Source organism: Pyxicephalus adspersus, chromosome 3 (assembly GCF_032062135.1).
Source record: "Pyxicephalus adspersus chromosome 3, UCB_Pads_2.0, whole genome shotgun sequence".
NCBI classification, from domain to species: Eukaryota; Metazoa; Chordata; class Amphibia; order Anura; family Pyxicephalidae; genus Pyxicephalus; species Pyxicephalus adspersus.
This window is the reverse complement of record NC_092860.1, coordinates 146042298-146064836: the sequence shown is the minus strand read 5'-3', so window position 1 is coordinate 146064836 and position 22539 is coordinate 146042298. Positions and strand designations below refer to the sequence as shown.

The following is a 22539-nucleotide window of genomic DNA, read 5'->3' as shown; positions in this document are numbered from 1 at the left end:
GGAGATTTCCCCTTTTTGCCTGAAGCAACCTCTAGAGGTCTTCATAGTCTTTTTAAAGATTACGTTTAGTTATATTTCCATCCAGCCTATGTGAAAATGTTCAAACAGGAAGACTATAGTATAGGACCAATAGGGTCAGAGAACATTTCTACTATATATATTAGGTGTTATGATTATTGACCTACGTTGACCTATTTACTGTAAATTGCTGTTTTCAGAGACACCTCTCCTTACAGAAGTAGTTGGCCTGGCTCGAAGCTCACAGTGTTGCCTAAGGGCCTTATTTATATTGCAAAGAAAATATTTCACTATAAGTTCTTTGCTATACTTCACAGTAATACTGCATTCTGCATTTCACAACCCATTCATATAATACAGGCCATAGTGTGGAGCTTGCAGTTTGCCACAGACTACTTTTTGCAAGAAAGAGAACTCAATGATTAGATAAAAAGCCAAAAACATGACTTTGAAGGGTCCCATGACTTTGACAGGTCACATAATTCCGCTGTTTTCTCGGTTTTATCCCTTTTTTATTTAACCCAGTGTTTCTCAACCAGGCTTCGGAGAACCCCTAGGGTTCTTCATGAGGTTGCTATTGAGGTTGACATTCTTCCCAATGGCCATCAATGTAATCATTCTTCCCACTGACCACCAACTAAATGTACTGTGAGCTGTGGATATAGTAATTATAAAAGGGGTTCCTTAAGACCTGAAAGTCTTTTCAAGGGTTTCCTTATGGTAAAGAGGTTGAGAAACTTTGTTCTAATCACTTTGGTTCTGGAATTCTGAAGCCAATGGAGCACTAAGCACATTAGTAAAGTAGATTACTGCAATTTCTAAAAGCACCATTTATTAATTTTTTTTGTCCATGGTTAGGCCATATTGTAAATTGTAACACATAACCCACACTCATACCTTGTTTTCGGACATCCTCCACTGCGGAGATTAGCTCCTCTTTTAGGTCCTGACTCTCTTTAGCGATCTGTTCCCCCTTTTCTAGAAAGTTTTGGGTGGCTTGCTCCACCGATGCTGCAAGCACGTGAGCCTTTTTAGATCGACCTTTCTTTTTACCGGAGGGGCCCTTGTTACTGGTGTTCACCAGGGTAGTTACCTGTGAGAATTAAGAGAAGTCAATTAGAACATAAATATATTACAAAGAATTAAGCCACAGTATATGATATAACAATATACTTGCAACTTTTGCAAATTTAAAGGCTTTTTTTAATGACTGTTTGAGGTTTTGGAATGTTGCACTTTATTTTAACTTATTTAACTTTATTTGAACTTTATTGACCTGTATTGATTACAATGACCAAACTTTTGTCACAGACCTTCAAACAGAACATACAAAGCAAAAAGAGAGATATATACCAAGGAAGATTTCACTAACAGCACATTCCATTAGAACTGAGTTTTCTTTGTAGATCATGATGAAAGATAAGTTTTTTTACATAAATAGATCAGAAAACACCTGTAGCCCTTGAGCTATAGTTTTCTTTTCTCAGATTCTATAGTGTTGCCAAGAATTTAATTTGCAGTTACAAAATAAAACTTACAGAGGTTTAATCCAAGTTCATTCAGTAACCTATATATTACCTAAATCTTTCTCTTGTTTGCTCCTCCATGATCTGTAGTCAGGGCATAGAGTGCCCCATTAATATACCTGAAATCCCCTAAAGCTGTATTGATCAGTGCTATTAAAAAATTCTCTACACAGGGCTGTATTTAGATTTCATGCAAACTTATGGTGATGCCTTCTTATACAAGCTCGGTCTTTAGGTCATGTGATCACAATAAATCTGTGATCCATTGGGCTTTTCCGGTATTTTAATACAATATGCATAAATTAACTAAAATTTTCATAAAAACTTTATTATAACATTAGTTAAAAAGTATAGGCTGGCATACCCTCAAATTGATTTCTTAGACAGTGTCCCAGAACCATAAAGCTCTATCTAACCATATCTATCTATCATATCTATCTAACACGTCTATATCTGTTCATTTGTACATTTATAAAATCTTGACATGCTTTTCTACACATTTCGCTATAGCTACTTCCTCAGGGGCTCTGAGGGATCTGAGCAAAAGGGCGATTGTTACCAAAACCCTTAGAAAGCTGATAGCCATGCATTCTTTTCCCCTAGTTTGGTGAAAATATTCTTCCCACATTGCCATCAACACTTTTCCCCCTAACTACACAAACCACACAAGTCAGACAGCACTAATCAAATATTACAAATTATAATAAATGAGGCTACATAGTTAATTTTTATTACAATGTTTTACTAGTCCAGAGCACAAAACATTTCATTTATAAGCCATACATTGACCCCTAATGACCAACTCAATTTTTCTGGTGCATCAACACAGGCTCTTTACATATTGCATAATAAATGTCATATATTTATTATGTGTTATATGTAGTTTATTTGGAGGTTGTAGAAAACTTCTTAGCGCTAGCAATAAATTGTATGTGAATGTCAACAGCTAAAAAACTTTCTTTAAACAAGTCTCAAATGTCAGGCCTGTATGAAAAAAAATGCATTCGGAAAGAACAGCAGCTATGCCCCCCTGCACAGTTTGTGTACACTAAAATATTAAAACATTCTTGGGTTGATAAAAGGAAGCTTCAAAATGAGCCCTAACTGACCTCACTAGCTGGTTGCACTGTGAAGTAGTTCATCTTCAGAAATCACAATAGAGACTGTGAAGTCAGATATCAGTCAGTTTCTAGTAGTTTAGAAGCTCATGTTGTTTGTTTAACAGGCTTTCAACTTTCACACACACTTTTAAGTTTCTATTCATAGAAAAGGGGAAAGAAGCTGTAATTTCAATGTTCTGAACTTTGAAAACCTAATTACCCTACAATCCCTATAGCAATATAAGGTCTTATTTATAAACTGCTTTTGTGAAGATATGTGAAATCATTAATGTGCAAAGTCTGTGTACATGTGCACTTTAAAAAAGGATTCTTTCTATAAAAAAGGATATAATTCAATACTTTCTGTGAGTTGTTATGTATCACTTTCTTTTACCTTGACACTTCATACAAGTGTCAATAAATATGCATTAATATTCTTTTTTCTTTTCTTTTGCAGTCCTAATGGATCACCAAATCGCAGGATAGAGCCAACGACCTGAATAAAGGCGCTGCTGACATTTAACTGTACCGCCTTTTGCTTCCCTGTTTAATGCCAACCTTACACTTGAATGCACGCCCTTATTGCCTCGCTGATTATACTAATAGCATCCCACCCTCAAGCTAAAACTCTGCACAGAAAAACAAAAGGATACTTCAAAGTAGCACTTTTGCAATCATGCAGTTGTCAGCGCAAATCAATGGTCATTGCAGAGTGTATGGAAATTAATATTAGGAAGGTGCAGCACGGGAGTGCAATAATTCTCCAAGGATTCCAAGTGGCAAGAGAGCGAATTAGTTTCAAGACAGGGAACATACACCAATTTAATTTATTCCTTAGCAGGGTATGTAAATGAGGCCTGTGTCCTACTCCCGGACTGAAAGAGCTCCAGTGTCGTATTAGAAATGAGCCATTTTAATGGAAGGATTAGCACAATAATAAACACCAGGAGGACCAGGAGGTTTGTAGAAGTAGGAAATATGAAGATATTGTAAGGAGAAGTAGTTAAGAAATAACAAAGTTTTTGCTATCTCGGGCTTAGATATGGGATGCTCGACCCAGAAAGTGTCAGCTTACGCTGATGATCTGCTGTTCGCCATAACCAACCCTATCATCTCTTTGGCTAATCTCATGACAATTCTGAGTGAATTTAATTCTATGTCAAATTTCAAAATAAACTGCTCCAAATCAGCAGCCTTGGATATAACACTTTCAAATGTAGTCCGCTCCCACCTCCAACAATTATTTGCCTTTCGTTGGGAACCCCATGCAATCACGTATCTAGGCACGAAAATTCCCAAAACACTCTCGGAAATATTTGAATGGAATTATCTCCCACTGCTCTCCACAGTGCCTAATGACTTGCTGCCCATCAAAATTCCGTGTTCCTTTTTTAGAATCCTTGCGTCTAAACTGTTTCGCTATATTTGGCGAAATAAAGCTCCAAGACTTTGCAGGTCTCTACTTATGAGACCTAAATTAGAAGGGGTTTGGGAATCCCAAACATGTTTAATTACTACCTGTCAGCTCACCTGACACGGGTACTGGATTGGTGCCGAAATGGAGATTTTAAACAGTGGATATCACTGGAACAATGTTTTTGCCCAACACCGCTAAGCCTCCTTCCCTGGCTGTCGATATCGGCTTTCCCAGGACTTAAATCTCACCCTACGGTGGGTTATACATGGGAATTGACCGTGCGAAACTTTCACCGTTTACACCTCTCGCCTTTTCCATCGCCTCTCTTCCCGATCCTGGGTAACCCGTCCTTTCCTCCTGGGTTGGAAGACGGGAGATTCAAAGAATTGCTCTCTTGTGGTGTTTGTAGAGCATTACAGTTTATCAGATCAGGCAGATGGATCAGCCCAGAGGAGTTAGGAGGGGCGGCGGGAGAATTTCAACTAGATTTCTGAAAAATCTTGCAGATCACCCATTTCTTGTCTACTCTCCGCTCGGCCCTATCCTATTGTAGTCCCCTTACTGTTTTCGAGCATCTATGCTTGGGGACGGGCAGTATCAGACATACTCTATCTGTAGTTTATAGGCTACTACAGAACCCACCTCCGACTGACTACACATCTATGTTTCTTAGGTCTTGGGAGACTGAGTTGGGTCTTTCGCTATCTATGGAACAAAAGGAAAATATTTTATATTGGATTCATAAAGCGTCTATTGCTAGTAAACACCAAGAAATTTGTTTCAAAGTGGTTTCGCGATGGTACAGAACCCCGGAGAAATTACACCACATTTTCCCAGCTGTATCAGACTGCTGCTGGAGATGCCTGATAGAGTAAGGCACATTGCTGCATATATTCTGGTGTTCTCCCCTTTTGCGGAATTTTTGGGCCACGGTTCGGTCTATTGTTCAACAAAAGTCAGACTAAGATATCCCAGATGATCCGCTTTCTTTCTCCTACAACACAATTCATTTTCACGGAAGGCATATAAAGGCTCGGTCATCAGACACCTTATTATGGCTACTATCTCCTGCATAGCCGCCCACTGGCGAAATCCTGATCCACCCACTATTGGTTTATGGCTTAGTAGAGTTTCCATTTGACCCACACACCCCTACCCTCTGGCTCAATCGGCTGTTGCAGAACCCCATAGGAATACCCCCTACATATTGTGAACCCTCCCCTGTACCTTTCCTCTTGTGTCACAACTCCTCTATCCCCACATATCCTTTTGTGGTTCTTTCTCTATTTACGGATTGTTTAGCACTTTTATAAACTGATTTTTTCTACTGTTGTACAAAACTTGCACTACCTTGTGTAAAATATTATTTTAGAGATGTTAAATCGATGTGTGTATTTTACGTTGTTTTATTGCAAAACTTAAGCTATCCATGTTTCCCCTCCCCTATTTTTTTCTATCCCGTTTGAAAATTTTAAATAAAGATTGTTAAAAAAAAAAAAAGAAAAACAAAGTTTTATTAGCTAAATTGAATAGAAAATGATAAAGGGTAGTCCCCGGAATACATACGAGATAGAGACTGTAAGTTTGTTCTTAAGTTGAATATGTATGTACGTCGGAACAGGTACATTATTTTATTAAATGCAATTAGGATAGGTCTCAACATATTATTAGGCAGTGTGGTGTATGTTACTGTATAAAATCCTCACTGTGAGCTAATCACAATCAAAACAAACAAACAATATGGAGCCTAGACATTCATTAACTTTTGGAGCAAGCTGTGATATGCAAAAAGAAACAATTGCAAAATTTGTCTTGTTCATTAAAGAGTTAGAAGAGCTTACAGAAGAGCAAGAGTCTCAGCTGTCTTTAGCAAAATATTTCTTCTGCAAGTGCTACAAACCACCCCCTCCAAGCCTCGTCCTGCACACGAGGGAGCAGGGAAGCCCCATTCGTATCTAGGAGTCATCCGTATGCTGAATGTCCTTAACCCGGGGACTACCTGTATTGGTGATGAAAAACAAACTGTGCAGGGGGTTGTTTTATTATCAGTAGGATCATGTCTATGAAATGGAAAATGTCAGTGAAATCAATGTAATTAGACATTAAGGAGGTAGGGAATCCCTAGTGAACATGGGATTACATTGGTAAGTAAAGAAACTTTCCTATATGAACTGGAAATGCCAGAAAATCCCTTATTTCAGCTGGGTTGTATTGTATCAAAGATCAACATTAGCAGAGCTTATTGGAAGCCCATTCTACATTCCTTCCTATCGTGTACGCTACCAAAAAGCATTGGACATCTGACCATTACATTTGCTTATATGGCTAAAATTATGTGAATTCTCCTTCAAAGAATTGAGTTGAGATAATAGGTACTGGTAATGCCCCACATACTTAGATGTGTTAGATAACCTGTGTACTGTCAGTCTTGTGGAAGTTCTATTCTGTTCTAGCATGGTTGTGCATTAAACCTGGTATAAAAAGACAAAGGTTTATGAGTTTTGTGTAGAGGAATTTTAAAGGCCTATTGCCTATTTAGCACCTTAGGGATGAATTGATTTGCCACTTGTAAGCCATGAGTTTTTGTCCAATATGGGCAACTGACCTTACTTGATGATCAGGTTACCACAAACTTTGTTCCTATTTTGTACAACCCTGCTTGGTTATTAGCCTAACTCCAGGCAAATTTTACTTTACAAAGTGTAAAAATAAGTCTTTCAGTGCCTTTTTTGTCACATGTCTATCTCAAAGACTGGAAAAAAAAGTAAATTGTTAAAAAACAGTGTAACATACTGAGGTGGGGGCTACAGGTGACAGCTGTGATCCTCTGGCTTGGGCACAAGACCACAACTTGTGTTAAAGTTTTGTTAATAGTGTTAAAAATGTGTTATATGTGGTGTATAAATTCTAAATTACGACTTGGTTTTGGCATTTAAAGTCCCAAGCCAAGAGAAACTGGCACACGAAAGCCTACTTACTGTGAGAAAGTGATTAGCATTCACTGTTAAGGTAAGCTCTTTAGTAAAAGCTAAGACATTAACAATTAGCTTTCTTAAATCCCTTAAAACAACCATCAGCCCTTCTAGCTGTGGATTGAACGAAATGTCTGTAGAAGCCACGTGAAAGCCTGTTAAAAGATACAGCCAGGACTTCTGGACTACAGATAAAGCATTTAAAGAAATACTTATTAAAAGCCTTGTAAAATGATGCTATATATGATCCTCAAACAAGGCTTTAAAAAGATAATGCCTGGGTAACCAAGCCTTAAAGTATATAGAAGCAAACACATCTCAAACCTGGAGCTATGCAATCAGCAAAGAACATGCTCTAGCTCTGAAGAAGTGTGTATACCTCTGCAGAGAGATCACTGCTTATCCACAGAGAACAAAGGTTCCACTCTGCAAAATGCGTGTCCACCTAGGCCATTGTTGCTTTAAAAAGAAAACAATCAAACCCATTTTTTACCCATACATACACTTTATTCTACCTCTTTCTGGCTCTCATTCTATAGAAGCACTCCTCTATTCCTCAAGAGTCTCCTATAATAAGTGTCTACCAGCCCTTATTTACAGTACTTCTTATGTAAGAGTGCCACTTATGGTGGCATCTCAAGGACTTCCTCAAAATCAGTGTAGATTACAGCTGACAAGAAAACTGTATGCAAACATGAACCGTTTTGTATTCAGATGAGCAGCTAAACTAGAAAAAGAATGAACCATGGAGATGTAAAGCACTGGCTGGCCTTAGCAATAGAAAATAGGCAAATTGTAAGTAAATTATGGGATGATACCCACAAATCTAGAGATTAATGTAAAACTATGTCACACAATTTACTCCAAAGTCACAGCAAATAAACTCCAAAAGGCATAATAGGCCACCCTAAGATGTCCCATAGCACGTAGTGATATTTTATTTTTGGGTACGTTCCTCTCAGAACTGGGTGCTTCATGAGGATGAATGTGAATACTTTGGGGACCACTCACATGAACATAAGTAATTATTTGTAGTCCTAAAAAGTTGCTTAGAGAAGGATTAATGCCCTGAATACACATAGTCCTAAATATCAAATTGATTTGCTCCTAATGTGCTTTACCTAATTTCAGATGTGCAGCAAATAGCATTGGTTGCCATCCACTCCCATTCAACCAAATTGGAGAAGTTTGGTACTATTTCATGCACACAGTCAATATATGTATGGAATGGAAGTACAAAGTCCACTTAACAAAATAAAAATAGCAACATGAGCTAATAAAGTGGGAATATGCTCACCTCCCATTTTATCTATAACAAGGTCCCTGTTAATACTTCTGTTTAAAATGCTTTGTGCCCCACTCTAATCCTGGTTTTACTTTAATAATAAGGGGTTGACCTGCTTAACTTTTGTCCAAAGCCCCATCCACTTGAGATTCCATCCAGGGAGAGTGACTCAGTGGCCTTTGAAACTCAATGGCTGGTGTGATTTTCTGATCTTCAAACACGTACAATTATCTGGAGACTATGTAGAAAAATTATATGCATTAAATAAGTAATTAAAGAAAGTTTTTAAAGACCTGAGTTTCAAATGATAAAATATTCCCATCATGTGATGTGTTTTATACACAAAGGCTTACTTTTTATTCAATCTTTGTACAATGTATTACTGTTTATATGTATAAATTATTCAATCACTGTTCTTTCCAAGCTTTCCGACAGGAAGCAAAAAACAAAAAAAAATGTTTTCCAATTTAAACATATTCATAAATTAAATAGACTAACGAGACAATCAATTCCAGACATCAAAAGTTAATATATAATGAGTATTTTTGCGGTTTTGTACTTTTGCTACTTTATGAATCGGTGGGGTTGTATTGTTGCATAATGTGTTACATAAGGCATAGAGATGTAAGCACACTATTTCTGGAGCTCTTTTGTAAACTAAAATCAGCAACACTCTAAATTGTGGCCTGACTATTGAAATGGCACATTAAAAAAAGCAATGGGAGGCAAAGCTTTCATTTTAATGCCATAGTACTGTTGCTACAAGCAGTTGGAAAAGGGAAATGTATTTAACAAATGCACTGACCTTTAAATATGTCTTTGGAAGAAAAAAAAACACTAGAGTGAAAGGATAGTAACAATAAGAGCCCCTCTGTATCTGATTCTGGTAATCTTTTATGTCATGTTGTACAGTAGATAGGAAAGATGTTTGCCCTGCTATAAATTGTTACGGTACTCCCACAGAGCTGTTCTTGATCTATTTAGAAATTAGTTCTACCTGCTGCCCACCTCTTCCTGCAAAATGCTTTTTTTCCATAAAAGATTGCTGCAGATTGCTTTGAGCATAAAAGGACTTCTTTCTTTTCACTTTATGTGAATGAGTATCACTCTAGGTGGAGTAGACATTAGACCTGTGATTTGAACAGACTGAAGCTACCCATCACTTTAAAGAACCAATAGTTGCCGGAAATGGGAGATGGCAGGCCAGCTTTTGACTCACCTTGAAAAATCTCAAACTGGGATTTGTATTTCCTAGTTTTTGGAAGTCAAGTTAACTGATAGAGCCAACACTTTAATACAGCTAGTATTAAGAAAAAAAAGTTTCTTTAACACAATGCAAACAGTCCAGTGGTTTTGCCTAGGGTAAGAGTTATTTTCTAAATTTTTGTTTCCCCACCAATTATTCTGCAGCGTTGTATATTAGTAGTAACTCGTGAAGTTAGAGGCTCCAGGACGGGATATTCGGTATAAGACATTTGAGAGCACAGCCAAGGACTACACAAGCCATTATATTTTCTTTGAGCCAACACTTCATTTCAGTTAGTACAGCCAAAAACATAACAGCCCGTGTGTAAATACCGGTATTTACATTCTGCTTAATATGTGTGCTAGCACTAGGTACTAGCATCAAATACCTAATAGCAGATGATGGCAGCTAGTACCTACAAGTAGATGATGGCAGATAGTACCTAATAGCAGATGATGGCAGATAGTACCTAATAAACGATTATGACAACTGGTACCTAATAGTAGATACTGGCCCTGGATAGCAGCTGGTAACTAATAACAGATGATGGCATATGGTACCTAATAGTAGATGATGGCAGATAGTATCTAATAGTAGATGATGGCAGATAGTATCTAATAGTAGATGATGGTAGATAGTATCTAATAGTAGATGATGATAACAGGTACCTAATAGTAGATAATGGCAGCTGGTACCTAATAATAGATACTAGTCCTGAATGTCAACCGGTACCTAATAGTAAATGATGGAAGTTAGTACCTAAAAGTGGATCATGGCAGATAGTACCTAATAGTAGGTACTGTCCCTGGATCGCATTCAGTACCTAATAGCAAATTATGGCAGCTTGTACCTAATAGCAGATGATGGCAGCTAGTACCTAATAGCAGATGATGGCAGCTAGCACCTAATAGCAGATGATGGCAGCTAGTACCTGATAGTAGATGATGACAACTTGTGCCTAATAGTAGATACCAGCTCTAGTTGGCAGCTGGTACCTAATAGTAGATGATGACAACTGGTACCCAATAGCAGATAATGGCACCTGGCACCTAAGAGTAGATGATGGCAGCTAGTACCTAATAGTAGATGATGACAACTGGTACCCGATAGTAGATGATGGCAGCTGGTACCTAATAGCAGATAATGGCAGCTGGCACCTAAGAGTAGATGATGGCAGCTGGTACCTAATAGAAGATAATGGCATCTGGCACCTAACAGTAGATGATGGTAGCTGGTACCTAATAGTAGATAATGGCAGCTGGCACCTAATAGCAGATTATGGCAGCTGGTAACTATTAGTAGATACTGGCTCTGGATGGCAGCTAATTAAAGATGGTGCAAGGTTTCTGATGAGAAAATAAGAAAAGGCATCTTTGATCTCCTTCAGAGTTAGAACCTATCACTAGCAAGTTAAAATTTCCCTTCCACTCCCCCCCACCTACTCAAAAGGTTGTTTTTACAATAGATACCTTTAGATCCACAAGTCCCAACCAGTGAATCTAGCAATGCATTAGACTAGTAGCCTCTTCCCACAGTGAAGAAGGAGACCTGAAGAAGGGGACTAGCCATCTGCACTAAAATGCATCAAGTGATGGCTGATAAATTGAGCTTTCTGAGGTCTTAGAGTACATTCTTCAATGATCTAACCCAGTGATAGCTTCAAAGGAAACCTGTCAATGGAGAAACAGGGAAATTTCCATTGCTGAACTCTTTTTATGAAGGTTTTGCCGGCTTGGCTTTAATACCTTGCTGGCCCTCTAACTTTATTTTCACATATAACATGACAAAACATAATAATGTCACTATACTGAACATACAATATGTTTAAATCACATATATATCTTATATAAAACATTCCAGAATGTTTATGTAGAGACAGTGTACATGAAGTGTCAGTCACCTAAATTGCGTTGGTGTATTATCAGTGCACAAACAAGTTTTTTTCCTATGACTTCTTTATTTTATCCGCGTTTATTAAATTGTCATGAACAGTTCACAGAAATGTGTCTCAGTATAGTACAGAGAAACAATGAAAGAAAGGAAGGAGAGTAGCTTGAGAGGATACAACCTAGTATTGGTCTTTAATTACAAGAAGAAGAGAAACGACACAAGGGCAAAGTAATTCAAAGAGTTATAAAGATGATATACAGACTTCAATACTGTAACATTTGTTGATTTTCTGATGATTGTGTAAATATACAATAACTTTATATCACCATTAGTGAAAATATAACAAGTTAGAGGCATTAAGTGTGTTAGAACATTGCATGTAGCAAGTTCTGTTGATTGATTGTTGTATGTCATATAAAAATCGATAATCGATTCACCCAACAAAGTTCATGAATTGTCCTAATCATTTTTTTTTTAATTTAAGATTCATTTGGTGAGTTAGGTGATTATTCTATTATTGCATTGCCTGGAGTGACACCTCTTCTCCATGGAAAAAAAAATGACATTTATGCTTAAACAGCACTCTAGGTATTGGTATCTGATGTTATATGGGAGGTCCAAAATGCTTATTTTCAGATCCGAAGGAGTGGGCATAATGACAGGTTTAGCCAGGGTAGTTTCCTCATATCTAGTGTAGCCAGGGAAGTTGCCACATATGTAATGTAGCCAGGGTAGTTTCCTCATATCTGGTTTAGCCAGGGTAGTTTCCTCATATCCAGTGTAGCCAGGGTAGTACCAGGATAGTTTCCTCATATCTAGTGTAGCCTTCTTTGTATCTAGTTTCCTTGTAAGTCTCCTCATATCTAGAGTGGCCAGGGTAGTTTCTTCATATCTAGAGTAGCCAGGGGTAGTTTCCTCCTATCTAGCGTAGCCAAGGTAGTTTGGGGCAATGCCACAACATATGGAGTGAATCAAAGTGATCTGAAATATGGGATCCACTGCTCTCACCCACACTATACCGATATCTTGGACTAAAGGTGTAAACAAAACACAGTAAAAAATTGTTTGAGAGATATGGTGTGGTAATAAAGGATTTTCCTGCACTGGTCTGCATTGAATGGACCTAGATCGATCCCCCCATTTGTGTGCATTGCTGACTAAAGAAATCAAGAATTCTATAGTGTCTAACTGTATGTTTTCACCTAGGAGGCAACCAACTTTTACACAATTGTTTTGCTAAACTTTAATTGAAATTTGGAAAACAGATGTAGTCAGTTGATTTACAGAATGTATAAAGTTGCATTCAGTATGACGTGTACATTTTGGGTAATAGTTGGGTGATTCTTGGATGAAAACATTGCAAAATAGTCCCCCGTGACTCTTCTTCTCAGAAATTTTAGGTAGGCTACTTTCAAAGCCTGGCATTGCTTATATCTACACATTATCAATTCACACATAGCAATCCATTAATCTTCAATATACCTAACATGTGTTTACACACACAGTGTAAGTAATGGTTATTGATGGCAACACTCAGTAATCAATACAATCCAGCTCTTACTGTGCACAAGATGCCGGTTCAATACCTTGCAATTTAGAACTATGTTATTATGATTATTATGATGATTACTGAACATGCAGTAACAACTATGAATATCAAAACTGCAACAATTAAAGGGAGACACACAAAGCAAACAAGCACATCTTCGGATTAGTAAAATGTCCATTCAACTTTTTTAGGATTGGAAAAAAGTGCAATAACTGGAATACTGTATAATCATAATGACAACACAGACCGGATTTATTAAAGCTCCTAAAGAATAGAGAAAACAGAGCCAGCAAACCTGGAACGGATTTCTTAAAATCTTTTACTATTATTTGGCAAATGTTTTCATCCTGGATCCATTTAAGGTTTGCTGTATTGCCCAGGTTTACCCACCATACTCTCTCTTTTGCAATCTTGAAGATCTTTAAAAAGTCACCATGTAGATCCTTATGCTGCACAAATTGTGTGTTTACATTGGTGTATTTATTATTATTATTGTATTCATTATAGGTGTAAAAAAAAACAAATTTGTAGCTATACTGTTGATTTGGGGGCAATTTGATTTGTGTTCTGTTTTGAGAGATATCAGTTTTGATCTAGTGATCCCCAAAACAAGTATAAAATGACTTTAGAGATATTCTTCCCTGCATGAATTACTTGTTGGGTTATTTATAGGTGTTTTCCACCATGATTCACCCAACTTTTACGCCAAATGTACATATTTTTCTAGTACAATGATTCTCAACCAGGATTTCATGGAACCCTAAGATACCTCCAGAGGTTACTGGGGGTTCTCTAACCAAAGAGAAATATGTTCCTCTAAGATCAGTTACCATTGACACCAATTATCTCTTTCGAAATCTCTAAGAATGGCATTCTACTGGCCAACAATGTAAGAGGCATTCTTCCTATTAACTACCAGGAAAATGTACCAAGAGTTGGATATATCATAAATTGATACAAGGCTATCCCAAGATCTGAACATTATTTTAAGGGTTCCCTCGTGTTAAAAAGGATTTTCTAGAGAGTAAAAGTAAAATTATCCTTTACCAGGTTTATTGTAGAAAACAACATACATTTTCATTGCACTGGAGGAAATATGATTACATTGTTTAAACAAATGTCTGGTGGGTAATTACTCATCTTGTCTCTGTACATTGTTCATACAAAAGCACTTAACACTTATCTTTGACCTTGTTGTCTGTACAAGCTAACCTGAGCCTCAGCGTGTTCCGCCTTTGTTTTAAAGCTCTCTGCCTTTTCTTTTTTCCCTGTTCAGCACCAGATGGCTTTTGTTTGCTGGTTGCTAAATGTAGGTGTAATTTTATATGAAAAAAAAGGAGAAGAAAAGAAAGCTTTAATGAAATACAAAACCTGACAATGCATTTCCTCAAACATCTGCTGGGCTCTCCAAATCCGACATTACTAGTCAAATTAATTCCCCAGTAAAACCAATTAGTGAGAGCGGAATGGTTTGAAATACTGCTAAATGATATTACATTAATTTGTCCCATAGAACTATTGAGAGATTAGAATGTGGTATTCTCGGAGATATAACATTTTATGCTCCTGTCCATTAAAAAATTATTTGTACAAATATGCCTGGAGATAAAGGGTCAGATTTATAACTTATTGCAAAGTATTCTGATTTTTAAGGAATTTGTAGTGATTTTGATTTTTTGTCATGTATGTAAAGGTGATTTAAAGAAGGGTTTCTGTTTGTGTGAAATGCTAAATTTGTCCTAAAAATCACAGATTTGGTTCTGAAAAATGCACTAAAACTGTTCAGCATGCATAACTGTATACACATAATGATAATTATGAACATGTAGTTATGGATATTGCTCTTGAAAGTTAGTTAACGACTATTCACATTGTTAAATTACAAAGCAGTACAAGGCCTGTGCCCTCTAAAAAATGGAACTAAACCCTGCAATATTCACCTGTCCTTGCTCCTTATTTCTTTTTTATCTTCTTCTTGTTGACAATCTTGGACCACCCAGTGGACATCAAAGGAGTTCATTCCCGGCACACACAGGGGTAGACAGGATTGCAAAAGGGTCATAGCCAGTCCCATTCTGCAAAAATGACCTGCCTGGTCATGCAACCCACTTCATTATTCCAATTATACCTTTATCCAGGCATGCAACCTGGCTGACCAGGAAAAGGATGGCAGTGATCATGCAGCCCCCTTTCCTGTGCCATGCCAAGCCATATTCTGTACCAATGAACACTTAAAGTGGCTATGTAGCCATTTCAGAAAAAAAAAGAAAGAAATGTGTCTCATCTCAAAGGACCGGTTTTAAGGACCATGTCACACACAACAACGGAACAGAGCACACCTTTCAAAAAGAGAGAATTTATACTTATCTATGTCCCTGAAATGCATGTTATTGTTCCATTCACTGACCGCCTACATCATCCATGCATTTTGAAGTGACATAGTGGTCAGCAGATGGAACCTCATAGTTCAGCAGGTGATAACATAATCCACAGAACTGGAAAGGTGTCAAGTTCAGAAAACTCTCCAGAAGGCTTTTTTTCTTCAAGAAACCAAAGATCTGCAGTGTGGGTGTCAGGACATATAAGTAATAAATCTTTTCATTGTGGGGTAAATTTTTATTTATTTATTTTTTAATACCAACATATTCACTTTAAAAAGACATCAACCTGCAGTGCATAGATATCTTTGTCAAGGCAATGATTATGATCCTCAAATTTGTAGCTGCTGACAGATAAACCCAAGAAACCAAAGTCAATGTGAGATTAGAAGGAGCTGAACATGATAACACAAACAAAAAAAAGGCTGTTATAACTGTTCAACCTTTCTTATCCTTTTTTTTCCAGGGTCGAAAAACATCAACAATTTTAGCCGTTCTTTTCGATTTCTCTCTCTATTTAAATCTAAAATGCCTTATTTTCACAGCTTTTCCAGAAGTGTGTAGGTAATGTAAGCAGTACTAGCATGCAAAGCTAGTTTCAGTGCAAAATATTCCATTGATAAACAAAAACCGGAAAAAACACCAGAAAAAAAGAACATTTCCTCTAAATTCACAGTACTTATGTACCAAAATGACTTCAATTGTCTGTTTTCTGATCATTCACATAGAATGGAAAACAGCGGAACTGGAGATTGCTCACTTATCTGCACATCTAAAGCAGATCCCTGATTCCCAAGATTTTGTTACCCGAGTAATTGTGTATTGTGGTGTAGATGGTTAGAAATGGGGGGATGGATCACAGACCTTGTAGGAAATGATCAGGGACACATAATTGATAGTCCAATCTGCTAAAAATGGATGACTCCATTGTAATAGGAAAGTTTTTTTTCAGCAGTTACTTTACATGAGCCCATGTCATGTTTATATAGTTATCATATATTAACTGTGTTCTACTAAACCAGTCATCATGTATATGTCTAATTGATGCAGCTTCACCTAATGTCATTCAAAAAAAGCCCCCCACTAAGCAGCAATGTTTTTTTAAGAACATAAAAGACCCAGATCGAAATTGTAAACCCTAAAAACTCATCTCTTCCATTTGCACTGTTTTGGTTTGTAAAATATACCAATGAAATATTTTGTTATATATGTATGTCATATAAAACCAAAATATACTTTAAGAACTCCTAAAAGTTTTTAACTTTGTGTGCCTTTCTTGCACTGTTATCAGTTACTCTAAATACTTAAGCTTAGTGTAAAAAAGGAGGAGTGTTCTGTACTCTTCTAGGACAACAATGGTGATCCTTTCATTTTGGGGAGTGGGGGTTGTCACCCTGGGATTAAAAGTCTGTTACCGGCAGGTTTACTAGGTGATATTAGGAAAGACAAATTGTAAAAAAACTAATGTGTCCACCACAACTAAGAGCATGAAAGATGTACTACATACAAAAGTAAAGGCAACTGTCAGGCATACATGGTATTTAGACAGTTTCATATGGTTTCAGTGGCCACCATCTCCTTGCATGGTACAGACCTCTTGTATTAGTCCAGCGTTTCTCAACCATGGTTCCTCAAAAGGTTGCTAGGGCTTCCAATGAGCAATTTGTACCTTTCAAATCAGTTTGGGTAAGGGTGACATTCTTCACACTGGCCAGTAATATGGGAGGCATTTTTCCCACTGACTACCACACACTAATGTACCATGAGCTGTGGATGTAGTAAATATACTTGTGCCTTGTCTCCTTATATCCTAACTATTTGATCTGATAGGCTCTTCCCCATTCTTATGGTTCTGGTCTGTTTGTAACCTTATTCTTTCTAAATCTGTGCCTACCGTGCTTTCCAAGCATTGTCCGACTATCCCGGTAATTAGTTCTTATACAACTTTAACAGCTTTGTAAATAGCCAAGTGTTTGCCTTTTATTTACTGAATTTGTATTTCTGGAATAATTTATATTTTAATAATTGTTTCGTGATATTTTAGTTTGACATTTTATAATGAAGGTTTATTTTTTATCCTGGTGTCTTCACTTCATTAGGAATAATAATCATTTGAATATGATTCAGCACTGGATCCCATGAATCTCAGTTTGATGACAATAGCACATTGTGATCCCTCACTGCAGAATTCAATAGGACCACAACTCATTATTATTCATACTTACAACCATGTTCGATAAAAACTTGCAAACTGGATTCGGAAGACTGCAATTTGTACCGAAGGCATTCAGAAAGCGCCTTTGCAAGTCCATTCTGAATACTAACTATGCATAGCAAACAGACCATTTATAATGAAACAAGTTTGCAAAGTGCTGCCGAAGAGCTGGTAAGTGATCATTATACGGACAGAAAACCTAGGTACTGCTTAGGTACTGCATACAAAGCCTAACCAGCACAACAAATTGGTAAACAGTGTACATGTATACCACCAATACCACCAAGTCCTAATAACCTGATAATAAAAAGTTGTATGTACTACCCAAAAAACTTATTTGCTTTTTTGGTCTGGTAAATATACCATCAAGAGATTTTTATTTTATTTTTTTATACATTGAATACCATATGCACAAAAAATATCTGTCGATCATTCCAGAATACTTCTGAGATGATAGCTTTCTGTGCTTTCTGCTGGGGATAACTGCTTTCAATTAGCATTGCCCCCAATGTCTGTGGACAAATACATCCGCCTTCATTTTATGAAGAAGAGGAGAGCAGGAGATAAGGTTGTGTAGTCCTGTCAAATATTAAGTAAACTTGCCCAGGTTTAAAACATCATAGGTTTGATGAATGTTTTTAATATTTTACATTTAGAACCCAGGTCCTGGCTGGTTACTAACATTCATGGCGAGCCACATTCTCTTTGATTGGTGGTACCACCTCTGATAACCACCATTCATCAGGAACTCTGCTGTGGTGTACATTCACAACCAGCTCCCAGCACCTTTGCCATTCAATCAAATAATAAAAATAAATAACTATCAAAATAGCCAACATTCTAGAATGTCCATACACTAATAAGTACTTATAACCTAGCTTACCCTAGTACTAGTGTTACCACCAAGGTCTCCAAATAAAAAACAAATAAAGGAAGAAAAAAATGGAAAAGGTTACTTTTACAAATACTATTTTGAAATGCAGGTTTCCAAATGCAGCCCTTTGCTGTCCTTTAAGGAAGTCACTTATCCCTGCAGGATGTCTGTATTCATGTTTTTAGAAATGATCTACGTACCTTCTACAAGAATATTTTGGCTTATGAGGTAAATATTAAATGCTGTGGCTGCACAAAGCAGAACAATGCTTGACTAAATATGCATAGCACTTTCTAATGTACATAGAGAAAAATATCATGGTTTGCAGTGAATTCAGATTAAGCAATTTCAAGATCGAAGCAAGAGCAGCAGGACCGAAGGGAAGGCTGGAGGTCAACTTTACCGGAACATATGGTGAGCAGAATAAGTTTAAAGGAGATAAAAATGTTGGGAAATATTGTGCACAAGAACAGGAATTGATAGAAGCGCATTTAATCCTAAATGTTGGTGTCAAAATAGAGTAGGAGGGCTTAATTAATAATTTTGCTGGGGAATGAAGATGTAGGGAACAGTATAGAAATGTTGAGGTCAAGGGTCTGATTTATTAAAGCTCTTGAAGGCTGGAGAGGATACACTTTTATCAGTGAAGCTGGGTGATCCAGCAAAACTGGAATAGATCTGGTCCAGGATTCAAAACATTCTAGGTCTTCTTGATCACCCAGCTTCACTGGTGAAAGTGTATCCTCTCCAGCTTTCGAATGCTTTAATAAATCAGGACCAATGTCAATGCTGTTGTTGTAAGAGGCTGTGATGACCTAAATTATGGGCGACAATTTGACAAAGCAGCAAATTAAAACAAATTCAGTAGGCCACTTAATCTTTCAATAGCAAGAGTCTGTTTCCAAAAACTTTGTATAGAGGCCTCTAAAAAATCTTTTCTTAAACTCATTGCCTAATTAAAAATACAGCTCACATGTTTTAACTTACAATGAATGTCGTGCTCCAAAATTTTTGTGCCAATCCCAACAGGGAACATGTCTGGCAACTAAAATGTGACTGCGTCCTGGGAATCGAATTTTAACGTACTTGTCACCCAGCCGGGGCCAGCATATGACTCATTTGTCAGGTACGAGAAATGAAATGTATACAAATGTAGCAAGATGCTTAACTATTACTGGCAGACATGGCAGGCGCAGACCCAGGAACAATTACTCCCTATGTGATGAATTTCCTCTTTAGCTGGTGAAAGTCTCTTGTCAAAACATTGCACAGTGCTTCTTTCCAGCCTGCCGAGCTGCTTTTGTTCTATTCCTCCATGCCCTTTTGGAAGTCTCTAATTCGGGAGTTAGAATAAGAAGCACAGTTTGTGCTCTGGCTGCATTATCCAGTCAAGAGATATTATATCGCAATAATAGGAGCAGGTTTCTTGCTGAAGTATGTTATAACCTTAAATGGGACATTTGCTCTGTGTATATTGATAATTGTGGTCCAGGTCATTTGTATTTAACTAGTATTGTACCAATATATAGTAAGCTGAGATCCCTCCAAACATGGATGATCCATAAGCATCACTAAGAAGCTCTTTTGTTTTAAAAGAAAAGCAGAAAGTAAAACGTAATGAATACATGATCTCAGTTGCAGAGGTGTTCAGACATTGACACCCATGGGGGTTAATAGAGTATATGAGAATTAAAACAAGCAAGCTTAGGAGAGAAAGAGAAAATAGACGCATAGAGAGTGAAGGAATACAAGTAGAGGGTAAGGATGAAAGGGAAGCTAAGAGATGGGATGAAAAGAAGAAAGGTGAGGAAAAGGTGGAAGGCACAGAAAGGTAATAAAAGGAAAGGTAAGTAGTGGAATGGGGAGAAGAGAAGGGATGAGAAAAAGAAGGAATAGAAAAGGTACAGAAAAGTAAGAAGAAGGGAAAAAGGAGGAACTGGAAACGTGTAAGACAGAAAAGGAGAACACAAGAAGGTAGAGGGAACCAAGGAAAAAGGAAAGGTTGGCATAAAAGAAAGACAGCATACGAGAAGGGAACAAAGGGGTAAAAGAAAAAAGAGAAAGGAAAAAGAAAGTGAGAGAAAACAAAAGTGAAAGAGTGTAAAAAAAAAGAGAGGGTAGAGGTAGAGGAAAGTCAATGGAAGGGAGAAGAGATGTAAGACAGAAGGTAAGTAGACAAAAAAGAAAAGGGAAGATAAAAGATAAGAGGGAGAAATAGAAGGGCAGGGGAGATAAATAATAATAAGAGGAGGAAAGAGAATAGGAGAGGAGAAAAATGGGAGCGTTAGAAAAGAATAGGAGGGGAGGATGAGCATAACAAATGATGTGGACTCAGAGGATACAAACTGACTCTATTTGGCTATATTAGCTAGTCAGACTCGTGGACACCACATGACAGTGAATTATTACACTTGTACTGCACTCAATGAATATCACCTGTTTGTGAACCCAACCTTTTTACCTTGGCTCACTACTGCATATTTAAACATTTAGGGGTTAAGAAAACAAATCTCTGAATTCAGGTTTATAATACGACTGCAGTATTTAATTTTGTAAATGTTTCACACAGTTGGCGGAAAGAAAGAAAAAGACTAACTATAAATCTCCCTTGACAACACAAAACTAAGATTGCCAATTATTCCACAACATAAGCACAGAAAGATTCAAACCAAACATTTTGTAAAGTTAGAATATTATGAAACAGATCACAGCTTTCGAACTGCTCGTCCCTGATGCGAGGAAAAAATCAACATTAAAAATATGTTAAGTGGTTGTATGATAAATGTAATGGCAGCGGTGTGAGCATATGTGGCTCCCAGTGATATACTGCACTTCTAAAGGCTTTGTCTTGACTCATTTTACCATAAAGAGTGAATGAGTGCAACAATCCAACTGTCAGATGAGATAAATAAGGATAGAAAGTTATTTTATCATTTTATCTTTTAGTTTGAGCTCCATAGTTAGATGGACAAGACATCCAAAACATAGCATACCAGTCCATCTGGGTTACATATAATGATATCAGGTCTACTTAAAGCACCAAGGGTGCTAAAGAAATGGCCACTAGTGTTCTTAAAAAGGGTGCCCGTATTTTTGTTGAACATATGGCATACTCTCAAATACATGAGTAAGGTAGCTTTGGGGGTGGAGTGTGTGTGCATATATGTTGGCGCTATATAAATCCTGTTTATTAATAATATTATTAATAATAATAATAATAATAATAATGTATTCGGGGAGAGGATGAGCGTGCATGGGGCCAGGTGGAGCTAATAGGGAGGAAATGCATCAGGAACGTAGGGTGTGTTGGTGGGGTGTTTGTGTGTTTGTTGAGGGTGTTTGTATTGTGTTGGGGGGTATATTGAGGGGATAGGGAAGTTAGCATGGTTTTTTTCCCCAAAATAAATAAATAAATTACTTTCTGGTGCTGATCCTGTAAAAGCAAGGGATCAGCACCATGGACAGCACAGTAATAGTCCTTCCTCCATTATATTCTCATCTCAGTACTTGTGTAAAATAAATAGGAAATTGGTGAGCTGTAAAATGAATATTTACACACATGAATATTGAGTCGTAAGCGAATTAGGAATGCTGTGGTATGAAAAATTTTATTAATCAAGTTTAATGTACAAGGCTCAGTGGGTGGTGGGACGAGGAAGGAGCAGAAGAATGACAGCTGTATGCCAGGAACATTAGTGATTGGTGTAAAGGTGGAACAAGCACTCTCCTGCCATCTATAATTTTTTCTGTCCACATGTCATTACGGGAATCAACTCTATAAGACTCCATCTCCATCTTTTTCCAACACTTTCCACTCAATCCAAACCTAAGAACTTTGTTAGTCTTCCACTTTTAATACAGCTTAACATTTCTTTATAATTTAATGTACAGCGCTGCGTAATATGTTGGCGCTATATAAATCCTGTTTATTAATAATAATAATAATAATCTGATATACACTATAGAATATGTTCTCCTACATCCTGACATGTGGTGGGCAGTGGGGCTTGAAGTAATATGTGTTTAAGTAGCTTTGAGAAGGGGGAGGAAATGACGGATCTCATCAATG

At 37.3% G+C, this 22539-nt stretch overlaps 1 protein-coding gene across 1 annotated transcript in view; it reads right to left on the bottom strand.

The window, feature by feature from the left end:
• Positions 1-22539, bottom strand: part of CTNNA2 (catenin alpha 2) — a 1156022-nt gene that overhangs the window by 994158 nt on the left and 139325 nt on the right. The window contains exon 3 of the mRNA XM_072406902.1: positions 916-1111. Coding sequence (XP_072263003.1) covers positions 916-1111 — 196 coding nt within the window. The remainder of the gene's footprint in view (positions 1-915; positions 1112-22539) is intronic.